Source organism: Idiotropiscis lumnitzeri, chromosome 1 (genome assembly GCF_059441095.1).
Source record: "Idiotropiscis lumnitzeri isolate Australia: NSW breed Sydney's pygmy pipehorse chromosome 1, RoL_Ilum_1.0, whole genome shotgun sequence".
NCBI lineage: Eukaryota > Metazoa > Chordata > Actinopteri > Syngnathiformes > Syngnathidae > Idiotropiscis > Idiotropiscis lumnitzeri.
Genome location: NC_142391.1, coordinates 34,479,368 through 34,498,985, shown reverse-complemented (window position 1 = coordinate 34,498,985; position 19,618 = coordinate 34,479,368). Strand labels below are relative to the sequence as shown.

The following is a 19,618-nucleotide window of genomic DNA, read 5'->3' as shown; positions in this document are numbered from 1 at the left end:
GGCCTTTATGCTTCTTTTCTGTGCTCAAGTTTCATTTGTTCAAGGGTAGCTGGGCCAAGGATGCTATCACCCATATAAAGTTTCATTTAAAACAGAGTTCATTGTCTTGATATTGAACACTGAAACAAAACCGTGACTGTCTCTCACTCATCAGTATTTTTTTTCTTGATATGAAAGAGCTTCAATGGTGGGGCTACATCAGGAGGTGGGCTGGGTTGTGAATTTTCAGAATGCCTCATGCACCTCTGCGAGGCAGAGTGCAGCAGGTTTGCCGGCAGTGATGGTTCTCCTCACCATTAAAACCATGCAAAGGACTGCAGTCTTTGTCACCTTTGGGGGGCTGGTGACCTCCGTAATTACCACCTTCCTTCCGCTGTGGAAGACAATGAATTCGGACTTGAACGAAGTGGAAAACTGGTACTCAGGACTGTGGCACATGTGCCTCTATACGGAGGAGGTCGGCGTGCAGTGTAAGGCCTACGACTCCTTGCTGGGACTTCCTGTGGACTTGCAGATCTCCAGGGTGCTCATGTTGGTGTCAGTCTGCACCGGAGGTTTGGCGCTGCTGGTTGCCCTGCCAGGACTGGAGGGGGTGCACGTGTGTTCGGACAAGTGTGCGAAGCGGAGAAGCTTCCTGATCCTGGGCGGGGTGCTGTCCTGGGTGGCTGGGATCACCACACTGGTTCCGGTGTCCGTTGTGGCGTACACCACTGTTGTGGAGTTTTGGGATAAAGGGTTTCCCGATGTGATGCCACGCTGGGAGTACGGAGAGGCCATGTTCTCTGGATGGTTTGGAGGTTTGGCCTTGCTCACTGGAGGGACTTTGTTCTTTATAGCTGTGTGCATGGCCGACTACGAGCTGCGGACAACAATTGTGGCCAACGGTCCGCATGTAACGCGCGGCACTCGCCAGTACCGCAAGACTGAGATTTTGTAATATCCATGCATTATCTGAGCCTCTTCTCCTCACAAGGGTGCAGGCGTGCTGGAGCCTATGCCAGCAGTCATTCTGCCATTCTGCTACTCGGCTTATGGAGTAGCCTGCCAGAGGACATCCTATCCCCGGAGACAGTTGATATTTTTAAGTGGAGGCTCAAGACAGACCTTATTAGTTTGGATTTGAAATGATTTCTTTTACTCTTTTAATTCTGGGCTGTATCTACTATTATTGTCTTTTAATGCTTAGCTTCTTTTACTGTTTTGTCATTTTTCTTTTACATATTAGAGCATTTTTCATGGGGGGCTTCCTCCGCGCTGGGAGGTGTCCTTGGCCTTCTCACAGGGGGCCTCACCCCAGTGGCTCTTTAGGCCTGGGGGACAGGGGGCCTCTGTCTACTCCGGTCAATCTGGGCCGGGGGTCTCTGTGATGGCGGACCTCCATATGGCCGTGGGCCGTCATTCCTCTCAGCGTGGACGACCTACCTTGGGTATGTTTTCCTTACATCGTTTCGCTGTGCCTTGCCATGTCTTTCTGTTAAGACAGTTTGTCATGTGAGTTTTGCTTGTTTATGAGTTCAGGCGTGCGTGTGGATGTTTTCTATGTTGTTGTAGAATGTTAGTATGTTTTATTGTACAGCACTTTGAGCTGTATTTTATCTATGAAAAGTACTATATAAATAAAATTTTGATTTGATTTGTTTTGATTTGAACGGGCCGTATGTGGGTTATTCACTGGACTGGTTGCCAGCCAATCGCAGGGCACACATAGATAACCACACGCCCTCACAATCACACTAATGGCCAATTTAGAGTGTTTCATTAATCTTCCATGCATGTCTTTGGAATGTGGGAGGAAATCGGAATACCCGGAGAAAACCCATGCAAACACGGGCGATGCAAATTGCAAATAGGAAGGCTGGGGCTGCAATGGAATCAAACCTTGCACCTCCGTGCTGTGAGGCAGACGTGCTAACCACCGTATACTGTATTGACTTTCTTGAGGATGGGCAGCAGGAGGTGTGGGTGCCTCGGCTAGGCAGTGTACCGGCGGCCATTAATGCACATTACTCTGTAGTGATGATTAGAATTCACAAAATGTCACGCGGTGACTCGCTGACGTCGACTGACTAGATATCAATCTGCCTTCCTTGTTTCTTTAATGCAGAAACACTCCCAGGATCACTCCAACCTCATGGCAGCTGATGCTGCACGTAGTTTACATATTTTCTTCAACCGAACCAATCTTGATGTCTCCTTTGCATGCTGCACCATAATTCAATTAAAGTGACTGCCTAAGCGCTGAGCTGTTGTCTTGCTGCACCTTCATCATCCTCCTGTGTCAAAAGAAGCTGCATGGGGTTGTCAACTTGTCGGTGACCTTGTCTCAGAGGTACACTATGTCTCCAATGATAAGTCATATGTAGTTTTTGTTCATTTTCTAGTCAGTGTGTTATACACTGAATACTAATAACACAGAGTTAAAAAAAAGAATCTAAACTACCATTGGCTAAAACAGTTAATTTTTTAATTTTCTGCAACATCGTAGATTGAGGGGCTCAAGGGCCATTTCTAAACAAATACAGAATTACAATGTTTATATATGTATATTACAATATATTTTAATAACCAAATTGTACTGCATCCTCATTGTTTTATTTTTAGTAATAATTCACCTATTTTCCTGTTAAAGCAAAATGTGCATGTATTTTTATTTATTTATTTATTTTTTGTAAATGTTGTTATTTAGGGCGTCCTCACAGCGCAGAGGTCGTGGGATTGACTCCGGCCTTCCCGTGTGGAGTTTGCATGTTCTCCCTGTGCCTGCGTGGGTTTCCTCCGGGTACTCCGGTTTCCTCCCACATTTCAAAAACATGCATGGTAGGTTGATTGAACACTCTAAATTGCCCCTAGGTATGAGTGTGAGCGCGGATGGTTGTTCGTCTATGTGTGCCCTGCGATTGGCCGGGAACTAGTTCAGGTTGTACCTCTCCTACTGCCCGTAGACAGCTGGGATAGGCTCCAACACCCCCCGCGAACCGAGTGAGGAGAAGCGGAAAAGATAACTCAATGAGAGGGGAATGTTCCTTTTTTCAAAAAAGAACCACTTTTTTCATACTTGTGAAAACTGTCAGAATGACCTGAGAGTACAGAACATGACTAAATTGAGCTGTGAAAAAATTCGGCCCTGTCTGGCCCCATCTTGTAGCTCAAATTTGATTAGTATAAAACCACTACACCCGAAGAAAACCAACCAATCAGTGACAGAAGTCATGACCAAATAGTGTAAACCATTTTTTCATGCACACCACAGTGGCTGCGGTGGAGCTTGGCTGAAACTATTGCAGGATATCCATGGCTGGAATTTTTTTATTTTTAACTCTTTCAGCTGTATAAAGTAGATTCCTATTTTTTAATCTATGCTGTTGCAATGAGAAGATAATTTTAACAGGCAAATCAAGTCTTTACCATCTAAAGGCGAGGCTGAGAGGGTCTGCACTGAACAAGCCAGCGGAGAAAGCAGGCGTGTGTGTGCGCGTGTGTGTGTGTTTGGAAACGGAAGGAATGGAGGGAGGTGGAGTGCACGGTGCGAATTCATGCTGTGTTAGCATCCCCTCAGCAACTCCATCAATACTGCATACAGCTGAGAAACTGGCAAAGCTTCTTTGTGCTGCATTTGCAAGCTCGGCCAGGAAAAGAGAGCAACTCCCACGACCGGTCGGCTCAGTCTGCTGCTGCTGGAAGGGGCACGCGCACAACCGCACACGCGCGCGCGCGCACCCCCCCCCCCCCCCACACACACACACACACACACTCCAGAGCCCGTGCTGCATCAAGAGGGAGCAAGGAGGGACACACGGACTGGGAATACTCCAGTGGAGAAGAAGCAGTCCCACAGAGGAAGTGGATTGTTGGGGACTGGAGCAAATATGTTCTCTGCACTGCACCTGCTCCATGACCACAGCTCTCTTTGGTAAGTTCTGCTTGGGACATTTTCATCATTTAATTATTTTACAATTGGATGTGAAATTAAATGGGCAAGTTAGGCATGAGAGAGTGGCTGCTTTAGAGAGCAATGTAACGCGTTACAATGTTGGAGAACTTCTTTTGGACAGCTGCAAAAAGAAAATGTGTATGTGTGTGTGTGTATGTCTATACATTGTAAAAAAAAAAGAAAACATGACTTGTATTTTGTGGGGGCGAAAACAGTCATTTAATTTGGAACAACGACAAAATATAAATGACAGACATTTAAGGTTCATTGGCACAACAAAGCAAGCGAGTTGTTTGTTCCGAAACAATTTGCTGATTTTATTTTTACTTCAATTGTTTAAGCTAGGGGATAATAAAAGGAACATTTAATTCTGTAAACTCTTATTTCTATGTTTTCAAATGGAAGAAAAAACAATTTTCAAAACAGCAAAACTTGAAATATTTTGTTGAATTGCCTAACTTAAATTTTGCTGAAAGTTTATTGCCTGACACTTTTAAGTTCACGTAACTTTTTTCTTTTAACGTTAAAATTGTAAAATGGAGGCTTAAAATGTCACATTTTACTTTTCCGTTATGTCACGGAGCATTCAAGTTGTTGAAGATAAGCGAAGCAACTATTTTGCTACATCACTCAAAGAGTGAATTGCAGAGTTTTTTTCCCAATGCCAAATCGTTTGAATTCATTTCAGCAGGTTTTGCTCTGAATTTGTCCAGCAACAGACAAATATCCACTTTCTAGAGAGAAAGAGAGGAGAAAATAAATTGAATAAGGATGCTGAACACTCACAAAACTTGCCTGCCTGTAGACTGTTTGATCATTTTGACTTTTTTTTGCAGAAGCACTACAGACAATTGCAAACATTAGCATTGAAGCTCGTGCTAACCGAAAATATTACTTTGCTTGACTTGTCTTTCCACAGCCTGCCATTTTAACCTTTGGTAAACAAAGCAGATGACCTCTGACCGCGTGGTGAGGGGCCACTTTTGCTCAACAGGTGATTAAGGCAATGGTGGAATGATTTCAGCATCTTATCTTGTATTTCATGAGCCAAGAGGATATGCAAAGTGAGGGAAAGAGGTGTGGTCAACCCTTTAGTATGCGGCTGGATTGCAAAGAGTCCTTTATCATGTGGAGATCAGAGGGCCCAGTTTCTAACTGAGTATGGGGACCAAGATCATACCAGACAAGCAAGAGTATTTTGTTTACGATGAGTCAGCACTTTTTAATTTAGCTTCACCGCAAACATGTGTTTGATCCATGAATCAACCAATACAGTTCCTGTTCTACTTTGGCATTATATATGTTTAGATTTGATATGTGTAGAAAACAAATGTTGTAGCCCAGCTCAAAGGTATGGACATTCCCCCTCAGCTTCCCGGTGCTCTACATTCTTGCTTTTCTCGATCGCAGTCAGGTTATGGATGGAGCGACCAAGCAGCTAATTCTCCCCCGACATTCCTGTAAGCGGTCTTACATTTGTAGGGAAATGAGTGAAAGTGACAGCTTCTTTGCAGACTGGATTATTAGCATTGCTTGTGGACGGACCCGACCAACCGCCAGCCGCTGCCATTTGCGTCATATGTTGTGGCCAACAAATCTGCTTAACCTACTTTACTCTGGGCCAAAATATGTTGGGCTCGCTGGAACACCCGGATGGTTTGTTGTTCATTAGAAGTAGCAACAAGTGCAGGAGAAGCGATCTTAAATGGTCATTTGGTGTGAAGAGCCGTGACTGAGGCGAAATGCAAAAGCAAGAATACTTCTGGGTATTTCCAGTTGTTAATTTACTCTTGCCACAGAGACGAAAAAAATTCAAACTCAAACTTATAATTTCACATTTACAGACTCTGCGGATATAAAGCAAAGCGCAAAGAGTCTCTGTCACTGAACTGCATGAGTGCAGCCAATAAGTGAGACTATCATTCATTGCAAACAACCTCTCAAATACAATATCTAACTTCTCTCATGTTTCCCCTCTTTGTGTTATTTAAAATAGCTACAGTGGTCAGGTACATCCGTTTTTTCTTTGACAATAAATGCCATGTTTATGTGGTTCATAAAAAGGGAAATACTGTATGTGGCGCCTCAAAATGTTGTTCCCCGATAAAAACACCTGGGGTCAGTTTTTCCATTGAATCCTATTCTTCTACAATTTGAATCCAAACAATGGACATGTAGATGTTCAACAGCAGTTTAACGAATATTGCCATTGTTAAATTCCTAAAAGGTAGACTAGAATATAAAAGAACACAATAGTGGGGACAATTTAAGTTTTACAGCAGCAAAGACAGGACCGGTTTACGAATAAGATTTATTTATTTAGTTATTTTTTACAATAGTACACTGGACAGGCAGCAAGGGTAAAAGGACAACAAGTAATTCCTTTGATGCAGTCAAGAATGATGGCTTTAATCTAACTGAGTATGCCTATTAAATACACTACAGTTGTAAATAACAGATACCGTATTTTCTGCTGGAAAACATGCAATGCCTTTCAATTAAAGGGTTGGTGAATTTAGAGTAAAGTTGCTGCAGTGATTAAAAAAAGTCAAAGACATCCATCACGAGTACGGTAAATAACTTTCCAAAGTTGATTTCCAGTGACTCAGTCTCAGCAGTAGAGAGGCCAGTCGCAGTTTTCATTTGGAACTTTACAGCGCACACGCCCATTGAGCTTCGCACACTTTTTTCCCTTCCCTGAAGTTCAAGGACTATAAGATGTGCGCAGAATAGCAAGTAGCTCTTTTGGTTTTTACTTCTCAGGGGTAACTCGCTAATGGACGGCGGCGTGCCGTACGACGCAACGTGCCGCCCCACACACATTCGAAACGGCCTGCGCTCGGTGGGGAGTCACTGGATGCATGCGGGGTTCAAATACCAGAGCTGCTAGAGATGGGAACGTAATTTGGCAACAAAACGGGAAGACTTTGAAACTCAAGGGGCCCCTCGCTTTCCTTAATGTGCACTGTGACAAGAAAGTTAATAGGTGTCGGAGTGCAGTTAATATTTAACAGTTCCCCTATGCAATATGCAAGGTAACCATGTGTGGACTAATGTTGTCAATTAGCAGGATTATTCCTCTTTACAAGCACTGACATGAGACAAAGCAAACATTTATGGACTGAGAGTTTGGAAAAGTGCATTACAATTTAAATGGTGGTGTCATTCCGTCATACTTGTTTTAACATAAATTCTGGTAATTGATTGGAGTTGAAAGGTGCAGAAATATGAAAAAAAATAAAACAACAAAATAAACAATCCGTGTCATGTTGAGAAAGAGCAGACATCTTCGACTGTGCTTGTTGTTGATGTGAGGCTCTCTTGTGTCCATGCAGATGATGTGGAGGGGCTGACAATGTCCATTGTGGACCTGCAGGATCTCAAACGTTCACTTCTGTGATATCGCTGCAACCGAGGATCCCAAGAGTAGACGACCTGATCCAAACTCAGCTCCCCTCATCTCTCTCTCCCCCTCCCTCCCTCTCCCTTGGTTTAGATCAATCCTAAACCCACCATGGGAGGATGCTTCTCCAAACCCAAACCAGGTGACCGGCACCTCTTTCTTTCTTTGCTGCATTCGCTAATTCAATTGCCATTAATAATAATAATAATAATATTCCCTTTATTAGTCCCACAATGGGGAAATTCGAGATTCGAACCCAGGCCTCCTGGGGAGACTGGGTCCTGAACGCGGCGCCTTAGACCACTCGGCCATCACACATACTATAATTTAATATAACTAGCTCATCTTCTGATTGCGCAGTGTCCCTTATATTGTGGTCAATATGGGTGAGTGCGTTGTAATTTGTCTTTAAAATGGCCAAACTATTTAATATTGTTGTTTTTTTATGACTTCAGACTCTTTATTAATTATATCTTGGAGAAGCAAATGAACAAGAAAATATGTCATTTTAGTACATTAACCCATGACCGTCTTCGCAACCACATAAAGAGGACAGTAGGACTCAATTTTTCAGACAAAATTTGACCCCAACAAGTTCTCTTCAGTGTCAAGCGCACACAACACGTGTATTTACACAACACTCTAAATAAGACAACAAAAAGTGTACGTGCGTCCTACAGCACTGCCATGTCATTGCACACGTCAAAGCACAATAATGCTAATTTTGGCTTGCAAATGTTATCCCCTTTGGTGCTGACACAAGCAGCAGTACCTTGAGCAGCTGACATTGATAGATGAACGGTGATCGTTGCTGAACGTAGCTGATTTCTTTACTTTTTTCGCAGCTAGTTTCAAACTTGTTTTGGTAATGTCCTAAATATTTATCTCACAAATAAAGTCACTATTTTAGTAGCTGCAGGGAGGCATTCTTTCCATTTTGGATAATTCTTTTAAGGACACCAACCCGCCTTCATACGGGCTTATGCGCACCATTTTATGTACAACCTACTCGGTTTGCAGTATGGCGTTTCACCGAGGAGGAATTTTAATGCTATTGTGGCATCTTACTCAAGAGGATTACATATACAGGAATATGAAAAATATGACATTGTGTGTGCGTGCATGTGCGTGCGTGTGTGTGGTTGGCCATTTGAGTGCTTGTATTCTGGCCTGATTGGAAAATAAACATGCATCATAGTAGGTAATAATAGCACAGTTTAGGTTTTAGCGTATGTAATAAACATCAAGTAAATGTGTTATGCATTATAATTAGGAGGTGAATGGGGAAAGAAGTAATTGTGATTGACAAAACAGTGTAGGAATACACAAACAACCTTAGTTTGACTTAATCTGGTAAAATATTCATATAAATGTATATTTGTAAAAAAAAAAAAAAAAGAAAAAAGCTTAAATCAAAGTACAACAAACTAAATAAAGAGACGATGTAATTGTGTGAGTGTGAAACTATGACAACCAGATCAAATCTCTCCTTATGTCCTGATGTCTCACTTAAAGTATGTCCATCAGCCTCATGAGAATGCCTTCAACTCTGGAAACTGTTCTGTAATTCTTTTCTCCACCAATTGCCCACACTATTACAATTTTCCATTAGTTTTAATTAAGACTTACTCAGCGGGAGGAAATTCCAGCCAGATTACGGTACTTTGTAGGACCTGGACAGTCAGCACATTTTCCAACCAAATAGATACAGCCTGCTGCACTTCAAAACATAACCACAACCATATTTTCATGCGTAGTAAAGCCCTAAAGGTGCAATTAAAAGCATTTTAAAGTGTACACCTTTTACGCAGATAAATAGGAAATGTGCTCTGAACTGTGCTGTTTCAAGTATTTAATCTAATAATTAAAATATGTGCCTTAACTCTTTTAATGCTAAAAAAAAAACACAAATATTTTAAACACATGTGTTCTTGTGATAAATATAGTTTAATTCCAATTAAATTATGAGTAATATAATTGCACATCATGAATAATAAATGACTTTTTGAGGCAAAACAGTTCAAACGACTGATGGCAATTATGATCTTAATGAGAATGAAAGCACAAATTTTTCAAATATATCATTAAGAAATTCACAATGACAGCTAAATAAAAGAAAAGCAAAGAAAGTAGGCAGGTTTGCCCTTTAAATGAGTCCATTCACCTTTTTCCCGCTTTCATTTGTTCCACTTGTGGAGATGTCAGATTTCATTTGGGCTTTATTTGCATCCAGGCAGCCATCTTAGCTGAAAGCTGCTCCTCTAATGAGAGAAGACAAAAAAGTTACTCCAATGCACTACGACACGCTCAGTCACACTCTTCAGTTTGCATTTGCTAAAATGACAATGTCTGCTGTGCAGTTGAAGTCAAAGTGGAACTCTCCCTCCTGGAAAACGAAAAAGAAGTGGAGGGCCTCTCACCTAATGGCAAGGCGAGTCCCTTTGCAGACTGCAGACCAAACGGGGCCCTCGGACACAGCTCGGACGACGACGCTACTTTGCTCCAAGCTTACCACAAATCACGGGACTATGTGGAGGCCTCCGTCTGTCATGTCAAAGATCTGGAAAATGGACAGTGAGCAAAGGAAATCTTTTGTTATACGCGGTAACCTTGGCTATGCAAATAGTTCACACAAAAAAAAAAAAAAAAATCACAAAAGCAATGATGTCATGTTCCAGGATGCGAGAGGTTGACTTGGGAAGTGGCAGAGCGTTGTTGATTAAAGAACACGGCGAGTTCTCAGCAATGGGCCACAAGTGTCCACATTATGGCGCGCCGCTCGTCAAAGGTAAATCACGTTGAATACATCTTAGCAAATGTCTAGACGTCCCCACGAAATGTGTGGTGTGGTTCAAGGTGTGCTGTCAAAAGGACACGTGCGCTGCCCGTGGCACGGCGCTTGTTTCAACATCGCGACAGGCGACATCGAAGATTTCCCCGGCCTGGACAGCCTGCCGACCTTCCAGGTGACCTTCCTTGTCTGAAGCATTTCTTAACACATTCCCTGCGTTCTCAGCGCATGTGTGTACATAAGGCTTACGTTTGCTTGTTCGCCGCAGGTCAGAGTTGAAAAGGACAAGGTCATCATCCGAGCAAACAAGCAGGTAAACCAGGGTGTAAAAAAAAGCAGTTTGCTACGATAAACAAACTGATTGAGAGCTTTCAAACCTTTCCAGGCTCTCCAGTTGCAGAAACGGTCAAAGGCCATGGCAAGATGTTCTGCAGTCATTAACTCCGGCACAGGCTTCAGTAATGTTTTAATTATTGGGTCAGGTCAGTGTATCATGTGCTTTTCATTCTCTGTGTGAATAATAAGAGACATGCATCCATGGACTGCTCACAAAAACCTATCATAGAGCTACGCAGGGCATTTGCGGGTCATCCTGAAATTTCATCAACCAATAGTGAACGAAATGATGAATGTTGCAATGAACTGCATTTCTACTTTTTTTTTTTTTTTTTAGCAATTTGCTCTTGAAGGCTTACTAATTTGAATTCAAGTATTAAAATATATTTTGCATGTACACTACATTATTTCAGCTCTTGTCAACGTTGCCCTTTCTTTTGCAAAAGGGACCAAAACTCAAAGTAAAACATGTAGAGTTAGCGGTTTGATGTTTGCTGAACAGAGATCTCATGAGATGCGCTGATGTTTCGCTTGACGTCAGCTGAGACGGCGGGTCAAACTCTGAGCAAACTTAGACGCACATTTCATATTTTTGTTTGCATTCCAAAGTATGCAACCTCGTGGAAGTTCCCACTTGAGAGGATCCACTGTTAGCAAGATCCACTATTTATAAAGCATCCCATCAGATCGTGCTAATGTCACCCTCGTACTACTCACAGCCACTAGTAAGGCATCAGAGAAGTTCTACAGTATAAGCACAGGTGGATCATCTTGTTTATTTTTTTTAGTAAATCACTTCAAAGTATGAAAATTATTATTCATGTTCATTAAACGTCCCGTTCAGAAGGCCATATCTTACCTAATTTACAAATCATACAAATTATTTACTACAATAAAATAATCCAGTCCATCTTGACACCTTTTCAAAATTGAATTACTGAAATAAATGAAGTTTTCCATGATACTCTAATTCAACAGCATCCCCCAACAATCACATTTAATTGAGCGAGGCATAGCGGTCCAAGCAAATACATGAGTGGTAGTCAACATGTGTGCAGGTCCGGCAGGTCTGGTGTGTGCAGAGACGCTGAGGCAAGATGGCTTCACTGATCGCGTCGTCATATGCACCATGGACAGACATCCTCCTTATGACAGGCCTAAACTGAGTAAGGTTTGTACACAGACCCCCACCAGAGTCATATATAGAACGAGTGGGTCAAGAGAGACCCGAGAGATTGCACACTGCTTTTTCTTGTTTTAAGAATAATAAAAACTGCAACTATAGATACGATGGCATTGATAACATTCCTGGATTGTTTTTGTTGGACTCTGTAATTGCGGGAGACCAATTATTTTTATTTGATAAATGCATTCAGCACTAATGTACTAACCCTCAGTCCCTAGACAGCACAGCGGAACAGCTGAGGTTACGTTCCATCGACTTCCTGCAGGATCACGACATTGAATTGCTCACAGAAAAAGAGGTGAGAGGTGGTCAACTCTGAATCGGAGATTAGATTTTTAAAATAGTGATTCACAACCAATTTCACTTAATTAGTCAAGCATAACGTCTATCAATGAATCATTTACTACAAATAATTTACAATGCCATATAGCGATAGGAAGAGAAATCAAATGCTTTTCACAAAATGGCAGAAGGTAAAATTGACCTGTGATCTACTATCCACCTGTTGCCATTCATACAACAAAACATTATTTCAGTATAGAGTATACTTGTGACATTTTTGCTTGCTGTTGTGCTGTGAGATTTTTCTAATGTTCAAAACATTTCGGTGGACAACAGTTGGGAAACGTCGGTTCACCACGCCATAAACACAACTCAATTTTGTTCATGGGGCTGAAAAACAGTCCATTTCAATTAATATGGTGCTTTTGCATGCAATATTTCTTACTATATTCACGCAAGAAAATATTACGATATGGATTTTTTTTTTTTTAATTTATTTATTTTTTTTGCATTTTATTGAAAACATATTGTATTTTATATTTGGATGGCAGAAATCTTATGTTAAGGCAGTAGAAGAATGCGAATGACAAAAAAAAAAAAAAAAATACAAATGTTTCATAAAAGCTCATGCAATAACAGTTTATCCGCTAAATAATACAGTACATTTAATACTGTTGAAAATGAAAGTTTTTAGCGACAATCATTTTGGAAGAATGACATTTAGAATTTTGTTTTATTTGTACAGCGCTTTCACATCAGCTGCAGCGCTAACTAATCACTTTATAAAACATGACATAAAACAATACAATCATATCAAACTAACACTGTGTAAAACGTATATAATTCCCCTAGGCTTTTTTGTTACTGAAAAAAATATTTGTTGACGTAATTCCCGAAGCACAAAGTGGAAGACGAATGTGTACTCTGTCCGGAGCATAGCAAACAATAAAAATTGATGGAATTTAAGATGAAAGCACCTGCAGCTGAGTCTTGGCGATGACAAGGAAAATGTTATGCATCTTTGGCTGGATTTGCATATACAGAAATTATTTTCCTCCGTTGGAGTGAAAAACCCTTTATAGAGGATGAAGTGCCTCCTAAGCCAAACTAAAGTGAACAAAAAATAAGCTTTAAAACGCTCCGCTCAACCCGAAGAAGCAGGTTGTGGTAGGACAAATGAATTTACATTCATCCAGCGAAGTCAAAACCTCAAATGTTTTTTTAGTTATAATGACATTGTTTAGGGATGGCTAACATGATGGCTATGCTAACGTTTGCTAGCTAACTTTGCTCATTAGCTAACACATAGATCTCTGTAAAGTCAAATTAAACACTACAAGAATGAGATTCCCCCGCAATCCTTTAGAAAAAAAGCAAGCACAGGAAATCAAAACGATCCATGATCATTAAAAGATGTAAGTTAATAATATATGTATTGTATGGAATGATCTTGTTATTAATCAATGGCTATGCCCTCAAATAGAATACAATTTTACTCGTGTTTTTGCTCTTTGGTCATTCAATTTAGATTATCTTGCGGCAGTTTATATACTTTCCAAAGCTGACGCTTGTATTGTCTGCAGGTTGTGGCAATAGATGTGAAGACGCGCTCTGTCACCTTTGAAGACGGCTTGAGGATGGAATACAGAAAACTCTTTATTGCTACAGGAAACAGGTTAGGAAAAACATCCCTTAGCTCTTTTTTGTTTTGTTTAAAATAATAATTTTTTTGTTGTTTTTTTGGGTTTTTTTTCCATTTTCCGTTGAAAAGACCCAAACCTCTGAACTACAAGGGTGGTGATGTCAGGAATGTGTTTCACCTGCGGACACCTGAGGACGCTAACAGCATAGCGAGGCTGGCCAACAACAAGAACGCAGTGATTGTGGGAACATCTTTTGTTGGTAGGAAATTGGATCTCAAATGTCAATTTGAAAACTGCTGTCTATCACTTTGGGTTGCAGTTGTTTGGTTATTGCTAAAGCTACAGCTACAATACTGTCATTGTACAATCTTACAAATATTTTTACGCATATTGAGTGTTCATTTCTCTTGGGTGCAGGTATGGAGGTGGCTGCGGCTCTGACTGACAAGGCCCACTCGGTTTCTATAATTGGGGTTGAGTCAGTCCCATTTAAAAAAGCCCTGGGTGAGAAAGTAGGGAAAGCCATAATGAAGGTATGAACACTATCAACTGATATTATCCTGAAATTTCAAATACAAAGTCTGCTTCATTTCTTTGTCTTTCTCCCTGTAGCTCTTTGAAGCCAACAGGGTGAAGTTCTACATGTTGAATGAGGTGTCAGAGATGATTGGCCATCATGGACAGGTATTCACAAAGTGAGAGACATAGCATGATGCTCAGTTGCACTAGTTATGCCTCTTTGAATTGTCACACGGCAGTCGTGTCATTATCTGCACGAGAATAACGCTTAGTAAAATGCAGAGCAATGCTAAATTCGGCTGACCTGCTTGAAACAAAAATGTGATGTTCAAGGCCAAACTGCTCCTCTGCAGCCCTACAGGTGCAGCACCATCTGCTGGATCACTGTACCACTTGGCCCCAGTGCAAGTGGACTGTAACAGAAAAGAGTCCTTTTGTCATATTTCTTTCAAGATTACCACCATGTAGTATCTATTTTTTTTTGCTCTTATATTGGCAGCAGTCTTCTATAAACAAACGTTAAATTTACTTAAAATAATTATCCAGGTTGTACTCCGCCTACTGCCCATTGTCAGGTGGGATAAGCTCTAGCACCCTTGCGAACCTTGTGAGGAAAACCGGCTTGCATAATGGATGGACGGACGGATGGATATTTATTTTTAATACTACAAACATGACAGCTTGTTATTGGACGTGATTTTCATTGACGTTACTGAGCTGTTTTTGAAAACAGGAGCAAATTTCTCAAATAGAATTACTTCATAGGTTTTGCACATTTATTACCGGTTCATAAAAGACTTGATTGTCAGTTCTATAAATTAAAATATGAAAATAAAAATACATGCTGGTGAAATCTGTTTGCGTTACGTTCCTGCAGCTGAAGGAGGTGGTGCTAAAGAGTAGCAAAGTCCTGCGAGCAGATGTTTGTGTCATTGGAGCAGGTGAGCAAGTCAAAATTTGGGTTCCTTTTAATTGTGAAGTATTTCAGGGAGCAACATTTTAGATCTAATACTGATGTGTTAAGAATTACTGTACTACCCGACTGGTCACTTTCTAATGTCAATGGCAGCTGAGCTAACATTTTTTTTCCTCGAGATTCCTACAATATACCAAAAAGTAGTTTCAGTATGAAAGGTTTATCTCTTTTCCACTATTAGGACAAATGCTGTTCTTCTTGACTTGAGAAAACTGACAAGTTGAAAACGGGAAACATTACACCTGTGTGTAAGTGTGCGCACTGTTCTTCTCTCCTGCAGGATGTGTTCCTGCAACAAGTTTCCTGAAACAGAGCGGCATTCACATGGACTCAAAGGGCTTCATCACGGTCAACAAGGTATCTTGCTACACAGAAAATTGTCTGGGTACATCAACCTGCCACATGACTGAGTTCTTGTCCCAAGTTGTCCTTTAAAAACAGTGGAAATGTGTGGTTAAAGAATGCTTGAAAGTGTAATGAACATTTAAATCAAAATATTCTAGTCCATACAAATTCATCCATCCATCTATTTTCTACCGGGTCGCAGGGGCAACAGCTTTAGCCCAGACTTCTTTCTGCCTCGCCACTTTTTCCAACTCAAGGAGTTGCCAGGCAAGCCGGGAGACTGTTATTGTGATTTTGAAGAATCTGTTGTTGCTATCTCTGAGATGATGCAGACAAATGTGGATGGGGTCTTTGCTGGGGGAGATGTGGTGACCTTCCCTTTCCCACCGCGCAACAATAAGAAGGTTAACATCCCTCACTGGCAAATGGCTCACGTGCATGGTAAGTGTGGCATGATGGTTTGAAGCCAGTGTGGGGATTCTGTTGATGAGCAAAGTCCTGCTTTAAAGTTTGATTTTGACTTATGACAGGAAGAGTAGCAGCTCTCAACATGGTGGGCAGAGTCACTGAGGTGAAAACAGTGCCTTACTTCTGGTCGGCCATGTTTGGGAAGACCATACGCTATGCAGGTACCGGTATTTTTATCGTGCAGGAACCACACCGGCCAATCTGTAACGTGTGTATCGACAATTTCTAAAACAGAACTGTGCTTATTTTTTTAAGGTTATGGGGACGGATTTGATGATGTCATCATTCAAGGTGATCTTGATGAACTGAGATTTGTCGCATTTTACACAAGGTAAGCGTCTGTTATTGATTGAACATATAAAGGGGGGGGGGCAATACACACAATAATACTTTCTGAATGAATTAATGATATTATTTTATTTATTATATAGATTTGACTTTATTGGCGCATTACCATTGTTGCTTTGACCTCGGCTGGGTCATTCGCAGGGGCGAGGAGGTGGTTGCAGTGGCCAGCATGAACTACGATCCCATTGTGTCCAGAGTGGCTGAGGTCTTAGGATCCGGAAAGACGATTAAGAAACGAGACGTGGAGTAAGTCGCTATCCAAGACTTAAACCTGGTTGTAATTACAATAGTCTTAATGTTCTGCACAGCTTTTGAAGTGAAACAAGCCAAACATGAAGGAGAACACAACAGCTTGTGACTTTTATCGCATGACCGATAGGGAACTGGAGTTGACGTATTGTTCCACAAAGGATCGACAGTAGTTTATGTTGCATGACTCAGGTAACAGCCTTTTTAGTATTTAAAAAACTACAATTACGGTTAAAAAGAAGCTCGAAGCTCGGGAGACTGTTGAAATGTAATGTTGGATAAATCATCATTCTCGTCCTAATACTGTATGTGTAGTAGTTACACGCTAATACAGGTGAGCGTCACTGAGGGCAGGGTCTATTTGATATTTTAGAGTGAATGTAGTCCCTTCATTTTATTCCAGAGAGCAGAGGGTAGTTGTGGTGGAATTTGTGAATAGCGATGCGTACATGCAAAGGCAGAAGAGTAATTTCTACAAGTGAAATTCGTACGCTTCGCAGTTCAGAATCACTTTTTGAGATAAGGATCGTTACATTATTGAAAACTGTTTTCACATTGGCATGCCCTGCAATTGAGAGGGCGGGGTGAGGAGTGGCTCATTTGCATGAGAAAGAATCACCAACTCAAAACAGGCTGATTTCAGTGATTCAAATTAGAGCGAAATTAATGAAATTCTAATTAAGAATGAATATAATTCTTACACCTTGGCGTATTTTGTTGAAAGCATGTGAGAAACATCTCATTATAAAACACCTGGAAACGGTTTTAAGATGTAAAACAATGTATTTCCCCATTGTGGGACTAATAAAGGACATCTTTATCTTTTATCTTTAATGTAACTGTATAGGCGAGAAGTTAACAATTTTATAATTGAATAAAACCCATCATCCTTTGACTCGTCATGGCGGTGTAGCAATAAGTGGGTGCGTGAGCTTGTTTTTAAGATGAACTGTCATACAAGTGAAAATATACGTTAACCCGGTGTAAAATAGCCAATCGTAAATGACAAATTCTGCACTTGCCATAGGGCAAAGTCTCGACAATTGTTGATGTGTCGCAAGACATCTTTACACATTTATTCAACATTTGTTTTCTTGTACAACTTGAATGGCGTATGTTGTTTTTCAAACAGCATAACCCTAAAGGCGTTTGAATTTTAATTTTCTACTGTTGTGTTTTTTTTATTTTTTTATTTAGTGTTAGTTAACTATCGTATCATGTCTTTCATTTCTAATAATGCACTCACAAAAAAAAAATGGAGGATATTTTTGGCTCGTATGATCAAGTAATCTAGTCGTTATTACTGGAAATCTTATTAGCGAACTTCGGGGATGTCTCATGACATGGCCAACATGTGACAACACAATGTGTCTGATTGTGCTGGCTGTTTGGTGCAGGACCGGAGACATTTCCTGGTTGATTGACAAGGGCTCCCAATAACTTCAAAAGCACACGCGCATGGGCCAGGTGTGCGCTGGAATTCTGGATACAGACATCTAAATGGTGCTGAGACAAAAAAGGCAGCTATCCCCAGTCTGAGGACTGTGACTGTTCAAAATACTGAAACATCACAGAGACTCTGAACTGAGAATGCAGAGTCAGCAGGACTTTGGTGACCTGAGTTGTCCTGTTTCACACAATCGTGGATTCAGCTGCAAGATGTCATCTTCATGTACAATTTGTTTATAACAAGCCAAGATTGGGCATTGGTGTTTTGTATTAATAATATTGTGTATAGCTACAATATTGAATGTGCTGCACTGCAACGAAATGATTTTTTTAAAATAATGGAATGATCATGTTCTTGCACACAGGCTTCATATCTGCATGATACATCTTTAAGTTTTCTGTACTGACCCTTCCGTAGGTACACATGCAAAATCTAACAAGATCCAATACAAGAGCTGGATCAAATATTGTTCTAGATCTCATTTGACTGTGCAAACGAACCTGTCGGTGTGACGTGTGATTGTGGGACACACAAGCAGCTTTAATTTGTACTTAACATTTAAAGATTAAAATATACCTCTTATTAGTGGCTGTCTTGCTAGATTGCACAAGAAGTTTGATCTTTTTGATTCCACATTAGTGCTTGTATGGCAGATTTAAATACTGTCGACCACAATACAGGATGATGATGCTAATAGCTAATAGCAGACTCCTCCATAGGGATGTTTTATTACTAACTCAGGGAACTAAGCTTTGTTGCCTCCATGGGTACCCTGTACTTTTTCATGAAAGACATTTCTTGGTTTAATTTTATTTTCCCGTTATTGTATCCTCAGTGGTTCTGTCCATATGAATTAGAGACATTGGTAATGTGCAGAACTTCAGGGTCAAACTTTTTATAACGTTGAAATAAAGGTCTCATGCTTCACGGAAACCTTCATTGCTCTAGTTACTGCACTGCATCTGATTCCATGTATATGCTGACAAAAAAGCAAAACACGGAAAGATGTGAAATGGTCAGGAGGAAATATTTAATGAGTGCAACAGAAGCAAAACAGTTCATGTCTGTTGACATGACAAGTTTCATTCGCTGAGGCAGAAAGGTATTTGTATATGAATCAGATTTTCCACATTTCCCACCACACAAACATAGTTAAAAATATACAATTTCAACTCAGTAATATCACACACCCAATATAAACGGAGGCTATTACATAATTTTATGTAAAAAAATCTAATAAAAATATCCCTGGGCATTTAGCTTTTATGTCATGTGAAAATAGACCACCGAGCATATTGATGACCTTGAAATGGTGGACACTGAAATGTAACACCACAGTCTCAAATTCTCAATCGTTCAAAAACATTTTTGGAAACTTTAGCCTTGGAGTGTCTGTTTGGAGTAAAACTTTGTTTTCAGTAGGTTGCCAGACTGTGGTGTTGAAGTGTCACATCTTAAGACAATTTGAAAGGTGTAAACTGGAGATTTACACTTTATTGCTGCATCGGTTATACTGCATTATTATTATTTAAAAATTGTTTTTTTTTTTCTTTAAACTCACTGGTACACGTGCACAGTGTAATGAGATCCAGTTTTTGAGCTGTTACTCTTAAAAAACACTATATTAGTAAATGAACTGTACAATATACAGTGAACCCTCGCTACTTTGCGCTTCACCTTTCGCGGCTTCA

The 19,618-nt window shown here is 40.5% G+C and overlaps 2 protein-coding genes across 4 annotated transcripts; both read left to right on the top strand.

Moving 5' to 3' along the window:
* The first annotated feature begins 184 nt into the window (after positions 1 to 184).
* On the top strand, positions 185 to 2,209 carry cldn26 (claudin 26). Its single transcript, XM_088297364.1, has one exon. The coding sequence runs from the start codon at positions 185 to 187 to the stop codon at positions 935 to 937; it is 753 nt and encodes a 250-aa protein (XP_088153490.1). The 3' UTR covers positions 938 to 2,209.
* A 1,525-nt stretch (positions 2,210 to 3,734) lies between these two features.
* aifm3 (AIF family member 3) lies at positions 3,735 to 18,854 on the top strand. Of its 3 annotated transcripts, none has more exons than XR_015843443.1 (21): positions 3,735 to 3,910; positions 7,267 to 7,476; positions 9,695 to 9,908; positions 10,013 to 10,122; positions 10,191 to 10,300; positions 10,394 to 10,438; positions 10,511 to 10,607; positions 11,520 to 11,632; positions 11,859 to 11,945; positions 13,513 to 13,604; positions 13,701 to 13,831; positions 13,990 to 14,105; positions 14,185 to 14,256; positions 14,969 to 15,032; positions 15,348 to 15,424; positions 15,736 to 15,853; positions 15,943 to 16,041; positions 16,136 to 16,211; positions 16,370 to 16,474; positions 16,537 to 16,669; positions 17,875 to 18,854. XR_015843443.1 is itself a non-coding variant. In XM_088297362.1 (21 exons), exons 3-21 carry the CDS (start codon positions 7,446 to 7,448, stop codon positions 17,915 to 17,917), a joined length of 1,800 nt encoding a protein of 599 aa, XP_088153488.1. In that variant the 5' UTR covers positions 3,735 to 3,910; positions 4,851 to 4,925; positions 7,267 to 7,445; the 3' UTR covers positions 17,918 to 18,854. The 3 variants fall into 3 exon arrangements, 2 of the variants coding, with proteins under 2 accessions (XP_088153488.1, XP_088153486.1); XM_088297362.1 differs by lacking the exon at positions 16,537 to 16,669 and adding an exon at positions 4,851 to 4,925; XM_088297360.1 differs by lacking the exon at positions 16,537 to 16,669.
* The last annotated feature ends 764 nt before the right edge of the window (positions 18,855 to 19,618 follow it).